This window comes from Marmota flaviventris, chromosome 8 (genome assembly GCF_047511675.1).
Source record: "Marmota flaviventris isolate mMarFla1 chromosome 8, mMarFla1.hap1, whole genome shotgun sequence".
Taxonomy (NCBI): domain Eukaryota; kingdom Metazoa; phylum Chordata; class Mammalia; order Rodentia; family Sciuridae; genus Marmota; species Marmota flaviventris.
In genome coordinates, this window is record NC_092505.1 from 46,006,246 (window position 1) to 46,026,371 (window position 20,126).

The 20,126-nt window shown below is 36.9% G+C and overlaps 1 protein-coding gene across 7 annotated transcripts in view; it reads left to right on the forward strand.

Annotated features, from left to right (window-relative positions):
* The window catches only part of Tp63 (tumor protein p63), a 214,620-nt gene that overhangs the window by 176,169 nt on the left and 18,325 nt on the right, over positions 1-20,126 (forward strand). For 5 of the 7 annotated variants that reach the window (XM_027951456.2, XM_027951461.3, XM_027951464.3 and 2 more), the window contains 6 exons: positions 10,098-10,284; positions 12,493-12,608; positions 13,651-13,760; positions 14,417-14,553; positions 16,258-16,340; positions 19,321-19,457. In XM_027951456.2, the coding sequence (XP_027807257.1) occupies positions 10,098-10,284; positions 12,493-12,608; positions 13,651-13,760; positions 14,417-14,553; positions 16,258-16,340; positions 19,321-19,457 (770 nt within the window). The remainder of the gene's footprint in view (positions 1-10,097; positions 10,285-12,492; positions 12,609-13,650; positions 13,761-14,416; positions 14,554-16,257; positions 16,341-19,320; positions 19,458-20,126) is intronic. The other 2 variants (XM_027951457.3, XM_027951468.2) reach the window with 1 other exon arrangement.

A 20,126-nucleotide genomic window follows, 5' to 3' on the forward strand; every position in this document is an offset into this window, starting at 1 on the left:
CAAAACTGTCATGTCTTCGATGAGGAAATTTGGTTGAGTGCAACAAATAATTAGGTTCTTCAGTCTTATCATGGGTTAGCACTTCCTTGGAATGAACAACATATTGAATTTGCAAACATGTACATGTGAAAATATATTGATTCCTATTCTTTTTATTTATGTCTGATCAGATTTCAGAAAGATGGTCACAACTTTGTTTTGCACATTCTTTTTTCCCCTCATTTTAAAAAAAATTATTAGTTCTTCTTAGTTATACATAAGAGTAGGATCCCTTTTGATAAAGTTATACAAGCATAGGATATATCTTATTCTAATTAGCACCCCATTCTTGTGGGTGGTCACTGTGATGGGGTTCACTAAGGTATTTTTATATATGTTCATAGGAAAATTATGTTAGATTTATTCTACTGTCTTTTCCATTTCTACATTCTTTTTAAAGACTCACTTGGGCGTTGTGAACTTGGAAACAGGGTTCTTCAAATGGTTTGCACCAAATTGTGAAGTATTCAAACTAAAACACTATAACTTTCTAATTTTTGCACCAATGAGTAATTAGCTCAAGATTCAGGGGGGTTGTGGGAGTTGACCGAAATGCCTCTGTGGCTGTCAGATGTTCAGGACTACTTTGGAGAGGTCAGTCACTCTCATCCTTGGAAGCAAATTCATTCAAATGTGCTTTCTTTATTTTTTTTCTTTATCAAAATATTTTATTTCTAATTTCACATTAGGATGTGCATGGTTTAAAGAGCCACAGCTGCACCTGGTGTCTTAACTAAGTATGTAAAAAAGATTAGTGGAACCTGGGGCTGGGGATGTGGCTCAAGCAATAGCGCGCTCGCCGGGCACGCGTATGGCCTGGGTTCGATCCTCAGCACCACATACAAATAAAGATGTTGTGTCCACTGAAAACTAAAAATAAATATTAAAACTCTCTCTCTCTCTCTCTCTCTCTCTCTCTCTCTCTCTCTCTCTCTCTCTCTCTCTCTTTAAAAAAAATAGATTAGTAGAACCCATTGCAGACTTATCTAGCCCAAGGTCTGATGGAGCAGAGCTAGTTCTTAAAACAATTATTGGACATTTTATGTTTTATTTACTTTTGCGCTCCCATTCAGAGAATAAGGTTACCATTTAGGAAGAAAATCTCAATTCCTAAACAAACTTATTTATTAAACTAAAATGGATGTGACCCTGAGGCAAAAAGCAGTACCCTTATAATCCTTTAGGAAGTTGGTAATCACATTTTTTTTAAAGGTGAACTCTGAAATTGACACTTTTTGTCTCTTCATGTGTTTTTCCAGTTGTGTATTTGTGTAAATTCACTGGTACCAAATATACCAGGCCCACCATAGCCCAGTGTTATGAACGTTAAGACCACGTTGTACATAAGGAAGAACACTGGTCCTGGCTGATGAGTGTTTTTAAGCATATCTCATCTCTTCTCTGGAGCTTAGCTTTCGTAAACGAAGTACCTAAACCAAATGATCCGGAAGCTCAAATTCTCCTGATTTCACTTTTTAAGAAAATTTTAACAAAGTTATCTTCAACTAAAAAAGCCTTGAATTAGGATGACTCAATAATGGAAACATAGAATCAAGGCCTTGGTTTAAAATGCAGGTTGGTTTTCTGTGGAAACTCTGTAATTAGAGTATGATAGAGTACAGAAGCATTACCTTTACAGAAGTAAGAAAGTCTCAGTCCATCCCCTCATTGCCTGGATTTAGTGGTGCAGGTTTTAAAAAACATTTTTTTTCAGGGATGACTTCTTGACCCTTATATTAAGTAGACCTTTGTCACCTTTTCTATCTCTGCCTTTTCTACAGAACTTGTATCACAGTTTTAGATGTGATCGATTGAATATCAGTGTTCCTTTATACCATGTTCTCCAGGAAAAGGAGCACTAGGGTTTCCTAGGATCCATGACAAAGCCTGGCATGAAGCATGAGCTCAATAAATATTTGTTGAATTAATGAACACATTTCCCCTCTGTGAGTCTTAGCTGTATATCTGAAAATTGGAGGGAGAGTAAGACTTGGCAAGATATTATGTCGTGTTCCTTCTGGATTCTAACATCTTCTGTGTGTTCTGAAATCATAGGTCTGTAACAGTTTTAAAGGTTGGTGCTGCTCATGCTGAATTTATTCATTAAAAATTTAAATTAGGAAATATTTAAAACATACACAATAAATGCATGTAAATGAAGACACCTAAGTAGTATCTGTTAGTATCAACTGTTTAACTGAGTATCCTTTAGTAGTTACCTGAGTAGCTGTTAGTATTCACAGTTTAGCATACTAAACTGTTAGTAGTTTTGGTTCAACTCTTTTTATTAAATAAAGTATAGGTGAAGAAAAATGTTCCTTGCCATCTTATCTCATTTGCCTCCCTCCTTCCAGCTATTAGTATGAATGTAAAGTATCTGTGTGTATGAAATGGATAAATCTTGAAAACATGAGAAGCAAAAATAGATTGCTAAGGATAAATATAGAAAAATGTAATTTAGGTACATTTTAAAGGCACAAAATTATATTATGTATGCTTATAGATATATGGATGTGTATTAAAAAGTATAGAAGTGGATAAACCAAATTAATTCATTTTTCAAAAAAATGAATCTCATTCTTTAACATGATTCAGAATTTGACTGCTAGCAGATATATAGATAAATGCAGTCATGATTAATCATTAATGGTTAATATTCAGACTTCAGCAGACTTTTGTTATTTGGTAACAACCACATTCTCTTTAAGTGGAAATGAAGTTTGCATAATAGTCTCAAAATTGCTTAAGCTACATTAAACATTCTGTGTGGAGGATCTTATAAAGGATGAGGCTTCTATGATAATAAAAATACATGACTTGTGTTGGTCTTCTCAGTTGACTAAGGATTTTTTTCTTCCACTTTAAGAGATATATATCATACATTTTTCCTATCTGTCAAAAGCAAAGTGACAGCATAAAGACACAGGGAATAAGTAGAAGAGGCAGATTTATATCTGGTCTTTTGACTCCTAATCTAGTAAGTGTTGCCCCCAGTTATAGACTACAGTAACAGTCGCTTTCCTGGCTTTGAGAACTGAGCCCTTTCCTCCTTCACAAGGAAACTAATCTATTAATTACAGGATTACTTTATGTTATTTTATTTGTCCAGAATTAAAACTCTCTTCTCTATTTGTTAGTGAGTCCATTGACTAAGCCAGGTCTTAGCTGACTGTTGAATAGTAGGAGCCCTATGTTAAAACTAACTCACTCATTCCACTTTGATTTCAGATAAGAGTTAAGCAAATAACTGGCATTGTTTTTGTAAGCAAATTTTGCTTTAAATAACAATGTTTCTTGGTGTGTTTTGGTGCATGCATGCACATCTTTTATGATAACAAGAACACTGAATTTGGGGTAGAAAGTTTACTCTCATTTCTCTACGTTTTCATTCTTTTTCAATAGTCTAGGCCAATTTCTTGCTTGACTAATTCATGTGGGGTCTCCCTGCTTCTTCTTTGCTTCAGCTTTGTATTTCTTAATAATATTATGAGTCATTCTTTCTCCCACCTTACAGTGTTCACTGATTCTTCTTTGATAGTTTCTCAAGATATCCATGGCTCCTTAGAATCTGGTCCTGCTCTCCTTCCTTAATCTCATTGCTGTCTGCTTGCTTCTCGGTCTCCTTCCCCAGCCCACTGATACTTCCCACAGTAAATATCCCTTTGCTTTCACTCACGATGTGCTTTCCTCATAGAAAGCCTGCTGCCTGCCTCTTGGTTCTTCCAACCTCCCCTTCTTGGGGTACATAATCCAGTGATGAATGATAACTTGAGTTGTAAAGCCTAGTTTAAATATCACTGCTACTATGACATTTTTCTTCCCTGCTTTAGTTGAATACATTGTCTTCCCTTTCTTTCCCATCCCAACCTATCCATTGGCAAATCTGGTGAAAATATACCTAGAAACCAGATACTTCTCACCACCTCCTCTCCACCAGCAGTCTCTTTCATCTTTCGCTTGGATTATTTGATAGGAACTTTCCTACGTCCATGTCCATCTTTGCTTCATAAGTCTTCTTCTTTTTATGTGTCTTTTTTATTTGTTCTAATTAGATACACATGACATCAGAACAAGCAATTTTATGGAAAAAAATTCAGATTGGACTTTTCTGCAACACTGTTTTTTGTTTTGTTTTGTTTTTGTCAATTACCGTTTCAAGAGATCTAACTAAAACTTATTTATGTACCAAAGATTTATGTATTAAAATGTCCTGACTGGTATTATTTTTAAACTGGTTTATTCTGTAAGAATTATATGATTAAATACTTTAATAGCAACCCCTTAATATTGTATTTTTAAACTATAAAATAGTCACCTTATGTTAAATAAAGAATACTCAATTTTTAATCTTATGCCCTCAGTTTACATAAGGGTGTTGTGTGTATGTATGTTTGAGTAGACAGAGAAAAGTTCAAAATGATAATGTTATATAGCTATAGGTTAATGAATATAATTTTTTTGCCAGAGCTTCTATGTGCACATTATTATACTTTTCAAAAAAAAAAAAAAGCACATAATATGTAGAAATAGAAGTTGGAAAGAGGTTAATAAAAGTCTTTAATCCTTCATAACTTTTCTCATAGTGATAACGTTATGGGGTGAGATACTTCTAGCTTTCAAATATAAGGTTTGAAGTGTTTAAGATCCATCCAAAGAGCTATTGGAAATTCAATATAATGGACTTGTGAAAACAAAGAAGTTTTTAGCTTTAAAATATTCCGTCTTTGTATAAAATTATATATAAATTAACTGAATTTATATAGAAATTATATAAATTTTTCAGTTATAAAATTAACTGAATACTTTACTTAATGCTTGTGTGCAGTAGAAACCTACCTAGAGATATAAGAACCCTAGGGATAGCAATGAAAATATCTGTATTAAATGGTAAAAGAAAATCAAAGGGGGAAATAAATATGTTAGAAATGGACCTATGGTACAAGCATGAGATGTAGAGAATTATTTTTCTCCAAAAATGTTAAATATTGTCACTTATTATATTGTATATGAGAGGGAACTAAAAGAATACCCAAAAGGAATGATTCATATGCTCCTCAATATTTAAATTTAGATCTATCAAAATTTTATGGATATAGCTAAAGTGTGCTTAGAAGGAACTTTGTAGAATCAAATGTTTATATTAAAAAAACAAGACCAGCTGAAATCAATGATCTAAGATTCTAATTTGAAAAAAGAAACTATAGCAGATTGAACCCTTGATCAATTCTTGCAGTGAGGTAAGAATTAAAATTAAAAGGCACATAGATTTGAAAGAAGTAAAACTCTATTTGCAGTTGATGTATAGAAAATCATAAGGCATCTATCTACATGAAGCCACTAGAACAAATAAATACACTTGTCAAAGTAACAGAATACATGCTACATATATAAAAAGCAGCCATGCTTCTATATACTAGAAATGAACAACTAGAAATTCAATTTAAAAAGAGTTCTATTTTTAAGCTGGGTACAATGGCACATGCCTGTAATCCCAGCATCTCAGGAGGCTGAGGCAGGAGGATCACAAATTGAAAACCAACCTCAGCAAAAGTGAGACACTAAGCAACTCAGTGAGACCTGTCTCTAAATAAAATACAAAGTAGGGCTGGGGATGTGGCTGAGTGGTGGAGTGCCCTTGAGTTCAATCCCTGGTACCTCCACCCTCCCTGCCCTCAAAAAAAAAAAAAAAAAGAACTAAAAGGTATGAAATATTTAATATAAAATGAATATCTAAACTTACATAAAATGAATATAAATGTATGTTTATTTTATGTAATTGTAAATGAAATAAGTACATGAAGAGATGCTCAACATAATAATCATCATGGAAATGTTAATTTAAGCCAAAATGAAATCTGCTATATACATATTAAAATGGTTTGAATTAAAACACACACACACACACACACACACACAACCATATGTTGGCAAGACTTTGAAACCCAGCAATGTAGAATGGCATACCCTCTTTGTCAAACATTAAAACATTTCAGAAATTTCTCATAAAGTTAAGTATACACTTACCCAAAAATCATACATATAGGTACTTATTCAAGAAAAATGAAAATACATGTCTTTATAAAGATTTGTGCATGCCTGTTCATAATAGTTTTATTCATAATAGAGAAAACTAAAAATAATTTGTAAATTGCTAACTAACAGATTTCTGCTCAGATAAAATAGAATGATGATATATACAAAACCATGGACAAATCTCAAAAGTATCATCACATAAGATTATATACTGTATTATTCCAATTATAGAATATTTTAGAAAAAGTAAAAGTATGGTTTGAGAAAGCAGGCACAGGGGTTGAAGAAGGATTACCAGCAAAGAGGAAAGGATAATTTGAGAGGGAGTGGAAGCATTGTGTATCTTGATTGTGGTGGTTATTCTACAATTGTGCACTTTTGTCCAAAGTCATCAACTTATATAGTTAAAAATTGGTGGTTTTACAGGAAATTTATACATCAGTAAAGTTGATTAAAACAAAATCCCCATGCAAGAAAGCAAATGAGGCTTTAGAAATAAAGGATCTTAGGTCAATCTTAGGAAGCAATTTTGAGATGAGTTTGGAAATCCCAGAGAGAAAGACAGATATTCCAAGAATTCATAGGTGCTCCAATTCACAGTTTTTTGTCAACTTGAATCAACAAAGCATTTAAAAATTTTGATGTAAATCAATTTCCAGTTTTTGTAATCTCAAGGAAGCCTAGAAAATTAGAAAATATATAAAGGGCTTTTGTTAAGGAATAAATGATATGACCCAAGTCTAAGGAGTTATTAATATAGCATAGGTCAAGGAGACTGAATTTCATACTGGAAAAAATGTAAAATGTCATCACAAAACCACCTTGCCACAAAAAGCAAATTGAGGGGCAGAGACTCGATTTTGTAAAGAACAGATCCTGGCAGATCACTTCACTCCCTCTAGTTTAATAAATAGCAGCACACTTAAGGCATCTTGGCCCTGGTCAGGTATTTTGATTTTTTCAAATATGAAACCCTCATCACTAACATTGGAAAATACGGCCTGCAGCATGAGATGCATTCCTCACTGGGTTTAATATGTACATTGCCCTGACATGGATAGAGAACCGAGGGAAAACAGGAATATTCTACAGGGTGGCACACTTGAATTGTGGGTGGCAAACGTATGATATGTTTAAAAAGCTTGTGATAAAAATTTGTAGAGGTAGTACAAGCGATGGAAAGTAGAGGAGAAGGGGTTTGAAGGGATGGGGATACCTTATAAAGTTCTTACTAAACCTTGCTAAAAGGAGGCTCTTACTCTCAAATTCCCCAGAGTCATACTAGAAGTCACTAGAGCCCAGGTAGACTTCCACCCGGCCCAGGTTTTTTTCAATTGTGTTACTTGCTTCCTCTTCCTGAAATTAAACAAGCAAACATTTTACTGAGAAAGAGAGCAAAATTATTGATGTTCAGTGGAATACTTTTAAGCTCCATTTTAACATTAGAGAAGATCGTATATGTTTGAAGTTCAGTTTTCGAAGAGCCACAATGTTGTAAATTAGAGAAAATGTACAAGTACAAAAATTTGCACTGCTGAGCTGAAAGAATAGAGAGGTAACCTACTGTTGTTACATGACAAGGACAGAGTAGATCTTCTTTGTGACCTCAGGCATGTCTTCTCTATGCCTTGATTTTCTTATCTATAGAATGGAGATAATAATACAGGCTCATTATCTGTTATCTGCAATTCTGAAATTCAAAGAGCTTTGAAAACTCAAAATTGTTTTGTTTTAATTTTCTGACTTTGTGGCATTGTGATTTGGTAGTGAAATCTAGCCTGAACTGTGAGGCTTTATCATGGTTTCCCTCTCCAAGTGAATATTTATGAATCCTACAGGAATGTTAATGTTGGGTATGATGAAGTACTGCTTTAATTGCTGATGGAGGTATTTATCATATTTGATATATGAACTTTACTCCCCTTCTAACTGCTAAGCAATTCTGATTTCTGAAACTTCTGGCCCCAAGGGTTTCAGCTAAGTCATTGTATACCTGTAATATGTTCCTCGTAGTGCAGTTGTGAGGATTGAATTTCTAATAACAGAACTCAATAATTAATGAATCTATTATTGGTAGTTAACTTATAACCTAGATTACCTAACTTAGATTACCATTACCCTGAGAATGAGCAAGGATTTGTTTTTGATGATGCCTAACCTTATTCTTGGTACTTCTGTACTTTAGACTGTCAAATTTGATTTATAGTATATTAATTATTGCTATGGAATGTTTCTCCTAAGAAACTGTCCTACTCTGAACATTACTCTTTTTTTGCAATCTTTACATACTTGAAAGAATGCCTTATTTGCCTTTAGGTGATAGCTGTCAGACTGATTTTTCAGTCATTTTTTGTTAGGTTCATTTGATAAAAACTCAGAATTATGTATCCTTTATCTCCTAACTGAAATGCTGATGGATGCACTTACTGCCTTAGACTTCTCCATAAAAGTGAACTCTTAATATGTCTGAAAACAATGCCTTTGTAATGATTTGAAAACACAAGGGCAAAACGCATATATCTACATTTTATTCAGTGTTTCCCAAGTAGAATTTTATTTCTGTGGTTGATTTTTTTTTTTTTTTTTGGAATGTTTCCTGTATCTCCCAGCTATGTAAAACCCTTTTGCTGCATTTAAATCCTTAGCCTGTGGGCATGGGGGACTGATTTCACAATACTCTTCTAGCACTAGGAAGTCTTTAACTGAAAAATTCATATGCCTGAAATGGTTGAGAGAAAAAGAAATATTGTTTAAATAAACATTATATTTCAAAAGGAAGAGATAAATTGATCATTTAAACTGTGCTCTTTGCTAGGCTGTTTGCCTATAGGTTGAGTTAGGGTGAGTTGGGGTGAGACTATCAATAACGAATCTTTTTGCCACTCTGGCTGCTGCTCCCCTGTGTCCCTCCCCTGGAAGGATGTTGCTGCCGACTGATGACAGCAGCTTGTAAGTGTGTTTACCCTTTGTTTGGTTACATGTTACTAGGTGCCCCACTTTGGGCCAGGATTTCCAGTGCCTGGGTGGTTTCATCCCAGCATCTGAGTGAGTCAGAATGAAGACCCAGAGAGCAAGGTTTAGTACAGTGAAAGATTAGCATGAAGGCTTTCTGTTCTGGCTCAGAGAGGAGAAAGGGTAGCAATGCAGGACGCAGGATGGGACTCATGCTGTCCTTGTTCTAGGTCTCATGCTTTCTTCACTCTTTTTTGTTGTTGTTGTTGTTTTTTTCAGTTTTCCAACTAACTAACCTCCACTGAACTTCCTTTCCTTGAAGAAGGAAGAGTGGGGAGGAAACTTCAGTCACTATGAGGGAAAAGAGCTACATCTGGCTCCTTTCATTGCTGTGATCAGCTGTGTTACATGATGCCTGTCATTTTGAGGAGCATAGAAACAAAAGCCTTCTCCCAGCTCTTGCATTCTCTTTTGCTTATGACATCAGAAGATCAGTGCAATAGTTTGCGGGTGCTCATGCTTAACAGTATTCTAGCTGCTTGACATCAGATAAATTACCTTCATTCTCTGCCAGATATCCTGTCTTCAAAAAGCATTCTACAAACACCAATTCCTGTGAATATCTCTAGAGTTATAAGGGCAGAATTAATTATAATTTATTAAGCACAAAGCTATCTTTATAGTTTTGTTGGTCAGTATCACTCTGCATATGAAAGTATTATATTTCTGTTCATTTTTTGGTGAGCAGTGAAGTTACTCATGGCATAATTTTTTTTAACTCCTCTGAACCTAAATTCTTCATTCTAAAGACAGTATAGTAGGAAATAATGGCACAAACGTGCTACCTTTAGCAACATAATATTTTGTTTACAGAGAAAAAAAGTTTTGATTTGGTTAATGAATATAACTTCCTCTAATAAGATTGCCAAATATCATGTATATTGTAACAGTAATATCATGCAGCTATAAAGCCTATAAAAAGTGGGCATGCCTTGACTGTTGTGATTTGGAATGTAACAATATCTCCTGTTGGCTCTCTCCTTCCCTGCACCTCTGGCCCCGTCTCCAAGCAGTATTCCACCGAGCTGAAGAAACTGTACTGCCAAATAGCAAAGACATGCCCCATCCAGATCAAGGTGATGACCCCACCTCCTCAGGGAGCTGTCATCCGTGCCATGCCTGTCTACAAGAAAGCTGAACACGTCACTGAAGTGGTGAAGCGTTGCCCCAACCATGAGCTGAGCCGTGAATTCAATGAGGGTAAGGGTGATTAGAATCTGTGTCTCTTTAAATGAGCTCCTTGAAGGTAAAAATCCTGGGAGCCTTTTATTTGGTTCCTGTCTACCTGGTTCAGGCTTCTGCAATCCAATGTCAGCTCAGCCTCCTTTTTGACTGAGTATCTGAGTATAATGACAAATAAATTTGTGGTCTTGCCAGGTGTGGTGGTGCACACCTGAAATCCCAGCAGCTTGGGTGGCTGAGGCAGGGAGAATCAAGAGTTCAAAGCCAATCTCAGCAAAAGCGAGGCACTAAGCATCTCAGACACTTTCTCTAAACAAAATACAAAGTAGGGCTGGGGATGTGGTTCAGTGGCCCAGTGCCCTGAGTTCAATCCCTGGTAACAAAAAAAAAAAAAAAAAAAAGTGGCTTTTACAGTGTTTAAACTATTTAATTTAATATTAGTGGTTACTGAATTACCTAGACTGGTCTCTCTGCTCCTTACTGCTTCCTTCCTTTTGTTTTATTTTGTTCTGCTTTGTTTTTCTTGCTGTTTTTGTTTTATGAGAGGGTATAAGCAGAACAGTGTGATAGTTATTCTGCTCGGCCCAGGCTATAGTGTTCTTTAATGTTTGTGCTTTTCCCAGAGTGACTTTCAAGTCTAGATGAGTGGAGAGCTGGAAGGGCAAGAGGGGGCAGGGGGATGGGGAGAAATAATGAACAAAATTAAAGAGAAAATGGGGAAGAAAAAGAAATGAGAAGGAAAATAATGGGTAAGAGGAGTAAGGAGAGGAAACGGAAGATTTAGAACCTAAGATGGGGTAGTCAGATGGAGGACCAGGAGTCAAGGACAAGTTTCTGGAGGACTTCACTTAAGCTCTATGTCTATGTATGCACCACCCCCATCTTCTGAGCACCACAGCTTTGTAGAACCTCTAAGGGTTCCCTTGGATCTGACTTGTGGGAAACTTATTGGAGAAGTAGAAAATAAAATGGGAGAAAACATAATGAATCATCAAAGCCTAGTGATGGTGCAGAAAGGGTTGGGAGTTGGGATACTTCATGTAAAAATATTAGAAACCAATATTGGTAGGTAGTTAGAATACGTCAATATAAAGCAAGTAATAGAGTAAAATTGCTAAAGGAAGAAAGAGAATGGATAAATTTAAAAGAAGAAAATAAACCCAAAATTCTCTTTCACACAACTCTTCTTCACACATTAGTTCTTAGTTCTTGCCCACATGGCTGCCTTAGCCATGCCTTCACATCTTGCCTTTCGCTTAACAATTTGCATAAAGAACATTCCATGTAGATAGGCTTCATTATCAGTTTACCTAAAATGCTTGTGTTCCATCAAAATGACGATTTAAAAAATATTTTCTCAATTTTTTCACATAATAGTTGTTTTGTTTGGATCAAGATAAATGATGCTGAAGAGCACTTCTTGACCTAGCTTTTTACTTTTATTCAGTAGTTTTCATAGAACAGAACTACAGAGGCAGAAGTTAAGAACAGCTTTATAGCTGCTAATTCTTGGAGCAGTTTCTTTCTTTTGGAGACTTGCCAACTATTACAATTTTGTAAGACTTTGCCTAGGCTCCTTTTAAAACTTGCTTGCCTTTTCTTGTCTCCAACCTGGGACTCTTTCAACACAGTCTTTCCAGCAAGTTTCTTATCTTTTTAACCAAAGCAAGGCCTAAGATGGAAAAGGAGAAAGAAATAAGCAAAGTGAAGGTCAAGCGTGTCCTTCCAATCTTCTGCTTCTTATTTAGATTTTTTGTTTGATTTCTTGTCCATGCTGGAGATTGAACTCTGGGCATTGCATATACCAAGTAGACGCTCTACCATTGAACTATATCTCCAGTCCTCTTACTTAGTATCTTTGCTATTCAGACTTTGGGATAGCATTGCTTGGTTTTCTTCCATTTTCTATGGAAAATGGCAAAATCCCCTCCATGGATGAGGTAATTGATGTGGTCATACAATTTCATAACAGTTTGAATAGTTAACCTTAAACTTCAAAGCAAGGACTGTTCCCTCAGTTAGAGAAGAGCATTACAGCCCTTCCTTCTGCCATCAAGATTGAGATATCCACCTGTGTTAGATATCTAGCAACAGGATCGTTCCTTTTTCAAGCATATATTTTTCCTTTTTCTTTTGGCCACCAGAATGCTATCTATGTGGTTTTGTTTTGTCTTCTTTCTTGTGAGAGTAAGCAAACTAACTGTTTTGTCTTTTGTTGTTCTGCAGGACAGATTGCCCCTCCTAGTCATTTGATTCGAGTGGAAGGGAACAGCCATGCCCAATATGTAGAAGACCCCATCACAGGAAGACAGAGTGTGCTGGTACCTTATGAACCACCCCAGGTAAAAAAGAAAAGAAAAAATGATTAACCAACTGACTGAGGTAGTTCTGAAGTGTTAGTTTTGATGACAGAGTATTTCTGGCACTAATTATTTTCTTAGTCCTTATCATCAAATATGCAACTTTTTGTATTCCTTCTGTCTCTCTTTTCCATGTTCCTCCCCTTCATAACTCCTAAATACGTACTGAATTAATTTGGGAACATGGCTCCATACCCGTGTTCCCATTCATGTTCCCATCCAGATAACGATTGAACTGGAAAATGGGTTTACAAATGATATTGTTTTATCCAACTGGCAATTGGTAGTGGACATGCCCCAGTAATGAATGTAAGTATTCTTACACTAGTATATAAATGGGAGTCCCTAAAAGGAATCTCTTAGCTGAAATTCAACTCACCAGAAGGGCAAGTTTATAAATCTGTTGTGTAGAGCAGAGTAGTGGAGTGGAAAGCAACAGGAGGAACTAGACCAAAGTTCTTTGGTTTGCTGTGAGGATCTTTGGCATATGATTCTCTATTCTGGGCTTCAGTTGCCTTAACCGTGAATGAGCACTTTAGACACTTCAGACTATTTTATTTAATTTGGAGGACCTTTGAAGCTCCAGGGTTTTTAGTTATGGGACTGTATAATCAAATCTGTGTCATACTGTTTTGTCTACATAAGAAAAATATCCTTGGAGCAGTGCTGCTGTTTGTAGTGATTTTCTTTTTAGCTCTTCCCTTTCGGGAATATTATTGTATTGAGTATAGCCTATTTGAATTGGGTGATTTGGTTCTGTTTGTATATGAATGGGATTAAAGATCAAAGAGCTGTTAAAGCTTATCTTACCTATGTCTTGTCCAATGTTGCCAACATTAGCTTGCAGCTTTCTAGACGGCAAAGCCTAGAGGAATTTACAATGGATTTTCAGAGTTTTCCTTCCTAGAAGGAAGCTTCTCCCTTCTTTAGAAATAGAGTTCTTTCAAGAAAGGGAAAACCTGAGAAAAAAGAACATCAGTTTGAACTACCATTAATACAGATTTTTTCTTTCTCCTGTTCTCAGGTTGGCACTGAATTCACGACAGTCTTATACAATTTCATGTGTAACAGCAGTTGTGTTGGAGGGATGAACCGCCGTCCAATCTTAATCATTGTTACTCTAGAAACCAGAGAGTAAGTGGCATGTGTAGAGCTGTCATTTTACAAACGATCACAGGCAGAGGACAGAGTGAAATTGTCTGTTTTGTGATTAACTTTGCATGCGCAGTGGAGAGCTGCCCTTGATTTTGTCCTTTGTGCTTTAGATTCTTGCTGTAAACACTAACTATAAAAGATCACAGAAGGTGAAGACAGAAGAGGGTGGGTAAAAGTAGAAGGGAAAGAAGAGCTGGGAAGGTGTATAAGTTGCTTTATACCTGAATTCTTGACATTTGACTGGAATTGTTTTTGATTAGACAGTGTTTGTTTTCATGTGGCCCCAAGGCATTTAACAGTTTCTTTGAGTAAGTCTGGGCTGCCTAAGGGGATTTTATCCTAAGACATCCACTGGCTTAACTCAAGTTTCCTTCAAAATATGTAGCTAAATACAGCTGTTCTGCTAATGGCTTGGAGGTTCTTTGCAGAACAAATGGAATGTTATTTACTAATATTGCTTGTGGCATAGAAGCACTTTCGTGTTCTGCCAAGTGCTCCAGGTCCTTCCTCAGAGCAGCCACGTGGAACGGGTGGTGAGGGTGCCCATGTGCAGTGGGGACAGAAATGGGAGGACTCCAGGAGGCCTTCAAATTCTCTGACTTTAACCCCTTCCTCTTCTCTTCTCTGATTCCTAGTGGGCAGGTCCTGGGCCGCCGTTGCTTCGAGGCCCGGATCTGTGCTTGCCCAGGAAGAGACAGGAAGGCAGACGAAGACAGCATCAGGAAGCAGCAAGTTTCGGACAGCACAAAGAACGGCGATGGTACGAAGCGCCGTAAGTAGATGTAGTGGCCCGTGGGGTAGGACTGAGTCTTCTCCAGATGTAAGGGTTGGGGTGATGTTGGAGAAGCTGTAGGGTGAGACCTGTGCATGTCAGCAGCAAATATGACTTGAGAGTCGGTGAGAGAAGGCCTAACCTATTGGAGTCACTGAGGTGAATCCCAGGTCTAACACTGTGGCTTTACAAACACAGTCTGTGCCCAGATTTCTTAGTACAAGAGTCCTTAGAAGGTGACCAACACACAGGTAGCAGCAACATCATCTGGAAACTGGAAGGAAATGCAAATTTCTAGGCCTCAGACTTGCTCTATCAACAATTTTGGGTGTGCAGCCTGGCAATTCAAGTGATTCTAATGATATCAAAAGTTTGAGATCCAGTATCTAGCCTGTTGGTATCAATTTATCTTCCTACTATTAAGCATGAAGCCTAAAATAGCACTGCCCATGTCATGACTATGAGAACAATAATATTTGTGGACAAATTTTGCCAAGCATAGTATGGGGCTCTGTAGATTTCGGTCACATTGAGTCTTGACTTCACATATATGACCCTCTTGGGGCCTCAGTAATTTCACGTTTTCAAACTTGTTTTTTAATCATTGGAAGCTTTTTAACAAATAAAATATTTCAAGGAACCTATAATGTAGAATCAATGAAAGCAGAGCTATTCAGGCTGAAGGGATGGTCGACAGCTCCATGGTCTACCTGCAGCCACTGCATAGAGTCCTAGAACTCAAAATGACAGGGTTTGAAAACCAATGACCCCCATGTATTTCTCACTTGTGGTAAAATTTGATTCTAGAAGGTATGCTTGCATAAGCTGGATAGCACTACAAGTATTTTAAAGTATACCAGTACACTATGACTTATTTTATTAAAAAGGGTTTAATCATCACTGATTAGTATCCAGAAAAAATTTAAAAATTGTATTATACTTTACAAACAAATTCATCACCGTCAACTTCTGTTTAGTATGATATGCTTTTTCTATGGAGCTCTCCCTTTTTCTGCTCTTTCCTCAAAAAATCGTATATATGATATAGATAGATAAATATTTCCATTCTAAATGTACTCTTTAGCCTGCCTGATGGCATAGTTCCTAACTCTTCCCTAAGTACTCTGTCTATAAATTAATGATTTCAAGTAAGAATAGACTGATTTTTGGTAGAAGGATAGTCTCTGTCCACTGGATCCTGGATGGGTATCACTTTTAATTTTGGGAAACTTAGGAATTGATCACCCATTAATTCCCTCACTTTACCATTAGCAAGACAGTCTATGTAACATTCATTTGCCTCTTTAGGAAATAAATGACCTAAAATATGAAATGCAGAAGTGATTCTTCTTTTTTTTCCTAATAACTCTTTACAGACACACACAAATGAGCAAAGCAGAGGTTTCTTGCCTCATAACTTAAGCTAAAGGACATTACCCAGCATCCTGAATTTCCTTCTTTCACTTATTGCTTCCAACCTTTCCCTACCCCATTATTGGTAAAATTTCATTTAATGTAAAAGTAACCATCACCAATTAAATGGATGCTTAGGACCAATGTCATGGGTGTTGCTGGAGCTACATGTTTGTTCAGCATGTGTTATTAAATGTTATGAATATTAATATTAATAACTCAATATGTTTAATGTATGTCATTTGCTTCACAAATGTTCCCAGGATGAAATTTGCCTTTTTCTTCCACCAGCTTTTCGTCAGAACACACATGGTATCCAGATGACATCCATCAAGAAACGAAGATCCCCAGATGATGAGCTGTTATATCTACCAGTGAGTCTCCTGTGGATGTTCATGATTGCCTTATTTTACCAATCTCCTACCGAGATTTTACTAATGATAGTCGTCCAATTATCTATGGTGGTGAGATAGAAGCTATCTTAGTCAATTTGGAGCTGCAACAAGGTAACATAGCTGAGATGGCTTATGAATAACAGAAATTTATTACTCACTCTTTTGGAGATCAGAAGTCTAAAATCAAAGTGCCAGCCTGTCAGGCTCTGGAAAGGGCCCTCTTGAGTTGCAAACTGCCTTCATCTCATGGCCCACAGGTGTACAGAAGGCCAGAGAGCTCTCCAGAGTCTCTTTCATGAGGGCACTAATCTTCATGAAGGTTCCACTTAAGTGATCTATATACCCTACCAAAGACCCCACATCTTAATATCACTTTGAGGGTTAGGGTATGAAGTTTATGGACAGACATAAATGTTCAGTCCATAATGTGTAGGGGGAGGTATCAAAATAAAGCAAAAAGAATCTATCTATTTTTTTTTAAATTCAAGAAATTACCCTTCTCCTTCATAGTTGAAATATTTTAATAGCATGAGCTTCTCGACTTATCTTCTCTCCCAAACAATGATACCCTCCTAACAATATTTTTGTATCCCAGGTATTTAAAATAAACTTGTACTTTATTATCTGTGAATGATAAGACAAGACAGTGTGGACATAACAATTTAGTATGCAAATTTTGTCAGAAAAAGTTCACAAAGTTGAAATATAGCAATTATAGAATTAAGAAATCACATATTGAATGTGATTCCTTATTTTTTATTGAGACATAATATTTGTACTTCTTTAAGGGGTACATTATAATTGGATACATTGTGTACAATGCATAATGTTCAAATCAGGGTAATAAGCACTCCATTTCCTCAAGCATTAATCATTTCTAGGTGTTGGGAACTTTCGTTTTCTTTTTGGGGAGTGTAATATTGAAAGCCAAGCAACTAGGTACAGTGAGTGCACACATGTAATCCCAGATACTGGGGAAGCTCAGGCAGGAGGATCACAAGTTCAAAGCCAGCCTGGGCAATTTAGCAAGATTGTTCAAAATAAAATGAAAAGAACCACGGATATGGCTCAGTGGTATGGTACCTCTGAGTTTAATCACTAGTACCAGAAAAAAACAACAACAAAAAAAACACAAAACAGTCTAGCAAGGCAGAATCTTCAATTATATGTGAATAGTCAGAGGCTTGGCCCAGTTCTCAGGGTCACTAATAACCTTACTTAATTAGATTATGGTTGTAGTTCATTGAATTTCTACTATCTTAGGTCTTTGTCATCTAGAGTGGCAATAAATTTTGGTGCTCACTATAATCCTAAATGCCATCTAAGTGACATGAGACAGGCAAGCTGGGCCAAGAGAGCCTCTGCGAGCTGCCGCCCTGGGATCTAAGCTAAAGCCACTCAACAGGTTTAGGTGTGTCACATCTTGCTCCACACCTTCCCTGGGTCCTGGCCCTTGGGCAACAGACAACCAGTCAACCAATCAACCAGTCAAACATCGAATCAGCTGAGCTTCTCAGTGTCTTGTTTCTCAAGCTACTTATGGCAATGGATTTGTGACCTTTAGGTAAAGCATTACCCTGATATACTAAATATCCCAAAATACTTACTATTTTCAGCCTATAACATGGGAATTCTCTGAAAAGTTAGTGAAATTTTAATTTAGGAAGTACCCTGTAATGGATTACATGTTGAAATTTGGGAAAATAAGCAAAATTTAAGTGCATGTGTGGGTGGGGGTAACAACTCTATCAATTCAGCATGTGTTTCGTGGTATTCATTAAGGGAGAAATGGGCCAGACCTTGGGCAATTAGAGAGCAGTAGGACACAGTTCTTGCCTTCAGAGAGCTAGTCTTCCACTGAGCACATGGGCAGTTACAAAGTAATGAGATACATGCCTCAGTGGAGTGAGGCTGGAGCTATGGATGCACAGGAAGAAATCAGGTTGCAGACCAAAAGAGGAAGGGCAGGCAAAGCTGCTCAGTGAAAGGCCCCCAGGGCTGGGATTTAACCCAGCACAAGGGAGAGAGCCTCCTTCCATTTTCAAATTCTGGTCAATTCTGCACTGTGTGCTCAGGTTGGGGACTGGGTTAAAGCAGGCAAAGTACCTAGCAATGTCAATTGAAATAGGCACTCACACTCAGGACCCCGCTCACCTCATCCTGTTCCTGGCCTTTGTCTTAACATTTTTAAGCTTTTAAGAGCTTCTTTTAAAAGGAAGCACATTTTGTCTCTGCTGAAAACTTTTCGTTCTTCCAGAGTTGATTCTTATTTCTTATGGTAGTTATGTTTTATGAAGTTGTTATGAAAACTATATTTATGAATAGTTAACCATTGCTCCTAGGGGAAATAAAAGATTAGGTTCCTGTGAATCTCTGGTCCCAACATCACATCAACAGATCACTACATAACCAGGTGTTACATGTGTTTCTGTATAAAGACATCCTATTTAATATATACTTTGACTCATTAACATTGAATTCCTGGCCCCCAGCACTATAATTGATGCCTGGAATGAAGTTTATCTAACACAAGTATTTTCTCCATAAAGCACAGCATGGCCTTGCACATAGGGACATCAAACAGCCCTTTAGCATTGTATTAGGGACATTTAATACAGCAAAATTACCAACAAAAAGAACAAAAATGTGAAATTTATGCTACTAAACAGACCACGAAAAGGACACTGTTTGCAACATGAGAGCAGCAACAAGAAGGCAGTCCTTCTCCTTGTTCACCCCCAGCTGGGAACAAGCACAGGTGACGCAAGCTTTTCATCACCATGCGTGTCTGTGAATGACCAGTGCAAGTGCCAAGAGTATTGATTTTCATGTCACACATAAATGTTAATAAGCAGGTGAAGTTACAAATACAGAATCCATGCATAAGGAAAACTGACTGCATTTCTAACAATTCTACAGTTCTTCATTGTCCCATCTTTCCTTCTTCTCCCTTACATAGGTGAGGGGCCGAGAGACTTATGAAATGCTGTTGAAGATCAAAGAGTCCCTGGAGCTGATGCAGTACCTTCCTCAGCACACGATTGAAACATACAGGCAGCAGCAGCAGCAACAGCACCAACACTTACTTCAGAAACAGTGAGTATGTCCATCTGTCATTCAAGGAGGCATGGGCAAGCGTGACTGTTTATGTACACCAGCAATAGAATGTTGATGGGCAGTGTAGCAGATCATAATAGCTTCAGATGAGGTGTTGTGGCACTTATTTTTCAGTTTGAGCTTTCTGTGTGCCTTATCGTAACCTTCTCTTTGACAAGTTTTGTCTATGTTTTGAAATTAAAAACAGAAACTCATACTAACAGAGTTACTAATGCTTGATTATAGTAATAACATGTATATTTAAAAACATAAAATCTTATTTCATCCTGATGGATTTTTTGTTCATCTCCTGAAATGCACAATCCATTTTTAGGAACACTACCATAGACTTTAGAGAGTGAAGAGCTTTTAGTACACCATGACTTATTTGAATGGTTTGTGGAAAAGGATTCTGAGACCCACTGTATGTTCCTTGGGAAAATGTCCCAAGTGCAGAAGGACAGTGTAATACCATGTGGCCATGTTTGAGCATCCTTGCTCTAGACTGTCTTCTAGCACCACGTTTTTATAAGAGCAGGAGAGATTAGCATATACACATAGCCAATTTATATATTAAGTTCCACCTTGACTCTTGGATCTTTGATGATGTTAATTTTTTATGACTAACAAGAATAGAATAACTCTTATAAATCAATGAAAAGTTGACCA